General features: G+C 48.8%; 1 protein-coding gene across 1 annotated transcript in view; it reads left to right on the top strand.

Annotated features, from left to right (window-relative positions):
* GFPT2 (glutamine-fructose-6-phosphate transaminase 2) overlaps positions 1-6,247 on the top strand; it is a gene marked incomplete at its 5' end in the record, with an annotated part of 29,169 nt that extends 22,922 nt beyond the window's left edge. The window contains 4 exons of the mRNA XM_039252867.1: positions 40-167; positions 2,155-2,322; positions 3,395-3,556; positions 5,501-6,247. Coding sequence (XP_039108798.1) covers positions 40-167; positions 2,155-2,322; positions 3,395-3,556; positions 5,501-5,545 — 503 coding nt within the window. The remainder of the gene's footprint in view (positions 1-39; positions 168-2,154; positions 2,323-3,394; positions 3,557-5,500) is intronic.
* Positions 6,248-7,850: the final 1,603 nt, after the last annotated feature.

The raw sequence follows: 7,850 nt of genomic DNA, 5'->3' as shown, positions 1-7,850 counted from the left end.
CTGTATAACTCACAAACCCTCTCTGTGTTCACCACTTAGGGCTGATCAAGGAAGTGCTGTTGCTGGACGAAAAGATTCATGACCTGGCCCTGGAGCTCTACACCCAGAGATCGCTCCTGGTCATGGGACGCGGCTATAACTATGCCACATGCCTGGAAGGAGCCCTGGTGAGCCTCCTTTGCCCAACCCCCACCTCCACCAGCCTGTACATGAGGGCCGGTATGGGGGACACCCGAGATTTCAGCGGGAAAGTGGGAAGGGCGCTGGGCTTGGGGGGTTGTTGGGGACTTGCTGCTGCTTGTGTGAAGCTTCCTCAAGCATCAGCTCATGACCTGTTTGAGCCCTGAGGACACTGAGGTGGAGGCTCCTGGTCTCCTGAAGAGAAAGGGACAGGGCACCCTGGGGTGAGCCTCTGAGGGGCCGACCTGCACCGAGCTCCATCTGGGGTAGTCCATTCATTCCTCATGAGTGTCTTCTGAGAGCTTGGCAGTTATTGTTCACACTTCACCTAGGAGAGAACTAGACCCCCAAAGGTGCGTCTTGCTCAGGAGGGAGTGACTAGTCTGAGATTCGTACTCAGTTCCGTGTGGCCTTGGGTTATTTCCATGACCACAAGCTGCCTGTGCAGGAAGATCTGGGCTGGTAAACATTGTGGGGTGGGCTCTGTGGATCATCCCGTTACCCCTCAGACTTGCAAGGCGATATGGAGATCCCAAAGGAATGAGCTCCGAAGGCTTGCTTTTATCAAACTGCTAATTGGTTCTTTTGTCCCCCTGGGGCAATAAAAGAGCCAAAGCTGAGTAGGAAAGCTGAGTAAGGGACAGGTGCCAGGACCACGGAGCCATGGAGAGGGTGGGACGGTGCTGTCCAGGAATCTGAGCCTAGTGCTAGTCCTCTACTCACCGCCTGCTTGCTGCTTATGGTTGGGAATGCCCAACCAAAGAAAACAGGAGACAGGGTCACAGGTGAGGCAGCCCTTGGGGATCCTTCCTGGCCCAGCTTGGCTCCCTCCTCTTAGTAGAGAGCAAGCCACTGCAGGGGGCTGGGTGGAGTACACTTTCAGCTCCCCCTATGCCTCTGCCACCTGGCGCAGGGGGCCGGGGGTTCAGCTGCAGTGTCCCGAGCGCGCTGCTGAAAGATGCGTATTCAGCTGCGGCTCCCAGTCAGTCATGGGGGGAAAGAAAGAAGCTTTGACGCTGCTGTTGGCACATGTCAATGGCCCCTCTGTGGTCTCCTGGGGGCCAGCACTCCAGCTGTCTGTGGCATCCAGGGCAGAGCCACCCACACTGCTGACGGTGTCCACCCCCCCAAATATATAGTTCTAGGGTTGCTGAGGTTTACTTGACACCAGCTCAGTGACGTAGGTTTAATGGGAACTGCATAGAAACAGATCTCCCTGAACATGGGGGAAATTCCAGTAACAGCCCGATGCATGTGATTTTGCCTCATAAGTAAGTTGGGGCAACCCTTTGGAAGTTATTAATGGTCTAGAATTGGAGGGATGATCAATCAGATCATTGAAGAAAGACATATCTGGATAGAATGCAGTGCCATCCTTACAAATTATAACTGTGGGTGGGGCGCCTGGGTGGCTTAGTCGGTTAAGCGTCCGACTTTCGCTTAGGTCATGATCTCACGGTTCGTGGGTTCGAGCCCCGCGTCGGGCTCTGTGCTGACTGCCAGCTCAGAGCCTGGAGCCTGTTTCAGTCTGTGACTCCCTCTCTCTCTGACCCTCCCCTGTTCACGCTGTCTCTCTCTCTCTCTCTCCTAGAAATAAATAAAACATTTTAAAAAAAACAAAAACAAATTATAACTGTGGGGAGGACACGGGGCCAGCCACACAGTGGAAGGGGAGCCAGATGGACATTGACTTGTCTGTGCAAGGTGGTGGCTGTGCTGGGGGCTGGTTTGGGGAACACAGGCTGCGTGCTGGGCCTTGTGCACGCTCCCAACAGCAGCAGCCTCTCCCTTGGTCCTGGCTTTGCCAGCCGCCCTCAGTGCTGCTGACCACCTCATGCATCCGGCTTGCGGCCCTCAGCTCCCCGCCTTCTGGGCTCATCCCTCTGCCAGCTCCCCTTCCTCCCTTCTCTGGCCCATCTGCCCTACCCCCATGTCTGTCCACTGTCACGCTGACCCTGCCTTGTGTTTCCCCAGAAAATTAAAGAGATAACCTATATGCACTCAGAAGGCATCCTGGCGGGGGAGCTGAAGCACGGACCCTTGGCACTGATCGACAAGCAGATGCCCGTCATCATGGTCATCATGAAGGACCCTTGCTTTGCCAAATGCCAGAATGCCCTGCAGCAGGTCACGGCCCGCCAGGTGAGGGCTCACAGCTGGGTCTGGGTCCCCCTCTCTCCTGTCCTCTCCCAAATAAGCCCACCTCAACCACCATTGGCCAGCACTGGTTATGAGCTGTCCTGCCACTGAGCAGGTGTGACCATGCGCTCTCTCCTAGGCCCCCTCATGAGGGGTACACACATTCAGAAATGACTGGTCAGCCTGTGGCCATGTGCATAATGGCTCTTTAGTGAGACCTTGTGACCCAGATTGCCCTGAGCTGCCCCAGATACCAGGCATGGAGCTGCCCTGACGTGGCAGCACGAGCCCCCACAGATCCATCCTGGGACGACTCACTAAGTTACGGGGGGGGTGAAGTCCAACAATGCCTTTGAGTCAGTGGCTGCCATGCCTAGCTCAGCACAGTGGCCAGAGAGAAGGTTTAAAACACAAATCACTTCACTGCCTTGCTCGAAACCTTTCTGTGGCTTCCCGTAACACCAGAGTGACCACAAGCCGGCATTATCTGGCTCCTTCTGTGCTGCAAGCTGAAGGAGCCATGCTGATTTCTGTCTCTGAGCCTCTGCTCTGGCTGTTCCCTCTGCCCTGAATGTACTTGCCACCACTTTTCAGAGAATTGACCTCTGGTTATTTAGGTCTCGTGCAAATGTCCCCTTTTTAGAAAGGGCTTCCCAGACCTCCCAGTCATATTATCATGTTTTATTGCCTTTCTGCCACTCCTCTGGAATTCATCGTTATTCATTGGTTGGCTTGTTTACATTTTTATTTTCTACCACTCAGTTATGAGTCCCCTCAGAGTGAGGAGTGGGTGTGCCCTGCCCTTGGCAAGGCACATGGAAGCCACTCAACAAATGGGTGCTGCATGAATGCCACAGGATGGTGATCATCCTACAGGGAAGGGAGAGGGGCTCCCCAAACAACATCAAACACCTTGCCCCTCACTCCAGTCGTGCATATCACCTCACCCATAATTCCACAAACGTGAAAGATTACTGTTCTCCCTGCAGTAAGATTGAACAGAAACTCGGCTGGTATGTGGGGGTTGCTACTTTCAGGACCATCTGCATGTTGGGATCCTGTTTCTCCGCTCCAGGGTCGCCCGATTATACTGTGCTCCCGGGATGACACCGAGAGTTCTAAGTTTGCATACAAGACTATCGAGCTGCCCCACACGGTGGACTGCCTCCAGGGCATCCTGAGCGTGATTCCGCTGCAGCTCCTGTCCTTCCACCTGGCTGTTCTCCGAGGATATGACGTATGTCTAAGATGACACCGAACACTCAAAGGGGAAGATTGTAACCCCAGAGTTTGACTTTGTTCTTTTTTAAATTTTATTTATTTTTAGAGACAGAGAGAGAGAGAGGGATGGAGAGAGAGAGAGAGAGAGAGAGAAAGAGAGAGGATCCCAAGCAGGCTCCCTACTGACAGTGCAAAGCCTGATATGGGGCTCGAACTCATGAACTGTGAGATTCTGACCTGAGCTGAAATCAAGAGTCAGAGCTTTCACCAACTGAGCCACCTGGGTGCCCCTGATTTTGTTCTTAAATGCTTATTTGTTGTAAATATTCATAGGGAAGGTAATTTCATTTAAAATAACTCTCTTTTTAAAGTAACTTCTACCCCTTGAAAACAATTTGGGACTGCAAGATTATGAAGAGCATATTATTAAATTCATATTATTAAACCCAGAGAGGCAATGTTAATTAGCGAATTTAATCATCTATGTCAGTCTTCTTGTGCGTGTGGATTTTTTAAAGATTTTTTGACAGTGTATCAAGGATGACATTTTACACCTTCCTTTTGAATATATTTACAAGTATTTTTTTACATCTTGAATTTCCTGTAAGCAACATTTAATCATTGCACAATATCCCAACACAGTCTTATAATATGGATTGTAACGATGACTTAGCCAGTCTTCTGTTCCTTAAACTGTTGCTGATTTGGGGGAATATCTATATAAATCACAACTGCAGTGAACATCTTTGCATGTACATCTTCCTCCCACATTTAAATTCATCCTCAGTCTAGCAAATGATTCAACATTTTGAGACTCCTTTTTTTTTTAAAAAAAGGTTTTTTAATGTTTATTTTTGAAAGAGAGAAAGAGAGATAGAGCTCAAGCCAGGGAGGGGGAGAGAGAGAGAGAGAGAGAGAGAGAGAGAGGAAGACACAGAATCTGAGGCAGGCTCCAGGCTTCAAGCTGTCAGCACAGAGCCTGACCTGGGGCTTGAACTCACAGGCCTTGAGATCATGACCTTGAGACAAAGTTGGATACTTAACCCACTGAGCCACCCAGGCACCCCATGAGACTTCTAACATATATCATCAGTTTATGTTCCAGAAAATAACCACAGGCAAGTGTGGAAGAATATGCAATTCACTGAGTAAAGAAATACAAGTTTCATTACAATTGTGTTTTAAGAAGCTTTTGAAGATACATAACCTTAAAGAAAACAATGTAACAAGTAACTAGTGTACAAATCCAGAACTTCCACTAACATTTTGTCATATTTGTTTCTCTTTTAAAAACATAAGCAAAAGAAAGGATGCCTGGGTGGCTCAGTCGATTGAGTGTCTGACTTCAGCTCAGGTCGTGATCTCACGGTTTGTGGGTTCGAGCTGCTGATAGCGCAGAGCCTGGAGCCTGCTTCTTATTCTATGTCTTCCTTTCTCTCTGCCCTTCCCTCACTTGTGTTCTGTCTCTGTTTGTCTCTCAAAACAAAATAGACCTTAAAAAAAAAGTAAAAATAAAAATAAAATTAAAATAACATAAGCAACATGAGACACTGCAGATAAAGTTGAAGCCTACCATATCGACCATCCCCATCACATCTTCCTCCCAACCCTCACCCTGAACTAACGAGCCTCGTGGATAGTACGTCTCCTTCCAAGAAATGTGAATCGGACAAGCTGGGTTTTAGTAGCACGCATCACATCCTCTTACTAGGGTTAACACAGCATGACGCCTGTCAGGTGCACAATAAATGTATATTGAATGAACTAAACATTCTATAGTTGAGTGAAGTTCCTGGAGCAAGGAACCACTTCCAAGATGTAGGTCTCCAGGGACTCATGGTCAAAGGCGACCGGGAACACTCCTCCTTTCGTCCCCAAGCACCCCGAGATAATCGGCTTGATGATACAGCAGGTTGCTGGCATCTGTGGAGTCCTGAGAAGCCCCTTTCTATCGTTGCAGGTCGACTTCCCCAGAAACCTGGCCAAGTCTGTAACGGTGGAATAGAGAACAAGAGCCCGAGGAGGCCTGTCCCACTGCCGCCAAGTGGGGAGAACAGCAGGCGTTCTGTGTGTTCCGAGTAGATCCCAGTAGAACTTGACAAGCTTTCACGTGCCTTGTACCCAAGTGCTTTGCTCACAGCAGATACTGTTTCTCTGTGTCCTGAAGTCGCCAGAGGAGAAGGGAATCATTGTTTACACATGGGGATCAGAGCGGACTTTTCCACTACTGTGCAATAGAGACACAGCTCTCTTCAGAGTAACTGTGAACCTTTTTTAACCAACACTAGTTAGTTTTGAGAGACAAAATATTTATAATGATGATTGTATAGCTTTTAAGTTATTTTTCTAGTATGTGGCTTTCTGTAGCCGACGTAATGCCCAGACCATGCACCCCAGCCTCCTGGCAGAGGGCAGTCATCTCAGATTTGAGCACAAGGCATTGCCCCCTCCCCCAAAATCTCAATGTCCTTCGACAGATTCTTCTCCTATAAATCCCTCTGACTCTCCAACTTCTGTTAAATCTGCTTATGGTTCTTTTTAAGCCCAGGCAGCATTTTTGGTCCCTGCTCCTACCTATAGTAAAACAGCTTGAGATATCCCGTGCAAGACACTAGTTTTCAAGTGGGCTTTCTTGCCCTCCGTTTAAAAGCGTGCACAATCAAAATACTATGCAATTTTAAGACAATAAAGACAGTACAATTCTTTTCTGGCTTGTGCATTTGGAGTTTTGTTACTCTCATTCTTTTCGTTTACTTGGATTGTGTGAGGGCTCCGGAAAATAGGAACTCAGCATTGTCTGGTGGGAGTGAGCCCCCTTCCTTCCTTCCCTCCTTCCTTCCTTCCTTCCTTCCTTTTCTTTTTCTTTCGAAGTTTATTTATTTTGAGAGAAAGAGAAGACATGAGTGGGGGAAGAGCAGAGAGAGAGAATCTCAAGCAGGCTCCACCCAATTGGGAACTAGAACCCACGAACCAGAGACCACAGCCTGAGCCGAAGTCAGATGCTTAAACGACTGAGACACTCAGGCGCCCCAAAGCCCCATTTCTCGGTAGCCAGTGCCATTATGCTTACACCTGGGACCTGCATGCTTCTAGCATGAAAATGAAGACTTTATCTTACACAATGGAAAAAAACGTGGGATATTTGGGACTCTTGGTTGAGTTGACTGAAGAGCTGTTGCAGGGGGCCGGGCCCCATGATGCTGTTTCAGATGGCTGCCCAGAGTCTGAAGGCAGCATGCAGGCATGGGCAACACTTTTTTATTTCCATGAGACTATCCTAGTCACCGATATTATTGATTTTATTGATCAGGCAGGAAGATGAGAAGCCAGAGATAGAGTTCCGAAGGCTTGTGGGGTCAGACTTCAGGCTCCCGATAAAAGTGGCTCTCCCGGGCAGCTTGAACCACGTCCTCATGACCACTAGTTGGTGTGAGTAACTCTAGTAAACCATCAGTCCTTTGTTCAGGATTATCTGTGGGTGACTTTGTAAGTTTTCCATCCTTTTCTATGCTGTCCCCTATAGCGCAGGGCGTGGCAACCTGGGAATTACATTTCCAGGTTAAATTCCACCAGCGAGAGGCATTGCAGAAGATTTGGAAGATAATTTAGAAGTCATATTGTTTTTTGAGCAATCACGTTGTTTATTTCTCCCCTGGCAGAAGCACACAGGAGGTCCCGCCATGGCCCTTAGCTCCAAAGCACTCGCCATGGCAGTGCTGCCTGAAACTCACCACCCCACAGTGCTCCAGGCACTGGGCCTCCAGCAGAGGCTTCCTGCAGCTCCGACAGAATCCTGCTTGAAAAAATTTTTTTCAATGTTTATTTATTTTTGAGAGCAGGGGAGGGGCAGAGAGAGAGGGAGAATCTGAAGAACAGAATCTGAAGCAGGATCCAGGCTCTGAGCTGTCGGCACGGAGACTGATGTGGGGCTTGGACCCGAGAATCATGAGATCATGAACTGATCTGAAGCTGGATGCTTAACTAACTGAGCCACCCAGGCGTCACTGGAATCCCACTTCTGAATCCTGCTTCTGGCAGGAGCCCAGGAGCCACAGCGGCTTTGTCCAACTGACATCCGCCAGCCCTTCCCACAGATTAACCAGGGCATAAATCCTGCTGGAAACACTGGTGTTAATTTCTGCCTTTTTACTCAGACTGTGGTCATTACAACTTCTGAGATTAGGAGACTTTACGAACCAGCCAGAACATTTTTATTTGGACAAGACCTAGAGAAACACTTCATTTTTACACCCAAGAGGCAATGACCATCCTGACTTCTGTGAGAATCGGTCTCTTGCTTTTCATTATCG

The sequence above is a fragment of the Hyaena hyaena genome, unplaced genomic scaffold (assembly GCF_003009895.1).
Source record: "Hyaena hyaena isolate Hyena2069 unplaced genomic scaffold, ASM300989v1 scaffold_428, whole genome shotgun sequence".
Classification (NCBI taxonomy): domain Eukaryota; kingdom Metazoa; phylum Chordata; class Mammalia; order Carnivora; family Hyaenidae; genus Hyaena; species Hyaena hyaena.
The sequence above is the reverse complement of the archived record's forward strand: the minus strand, read 5'-3'. Positions and strand labels throughout refer to the sequence as shown.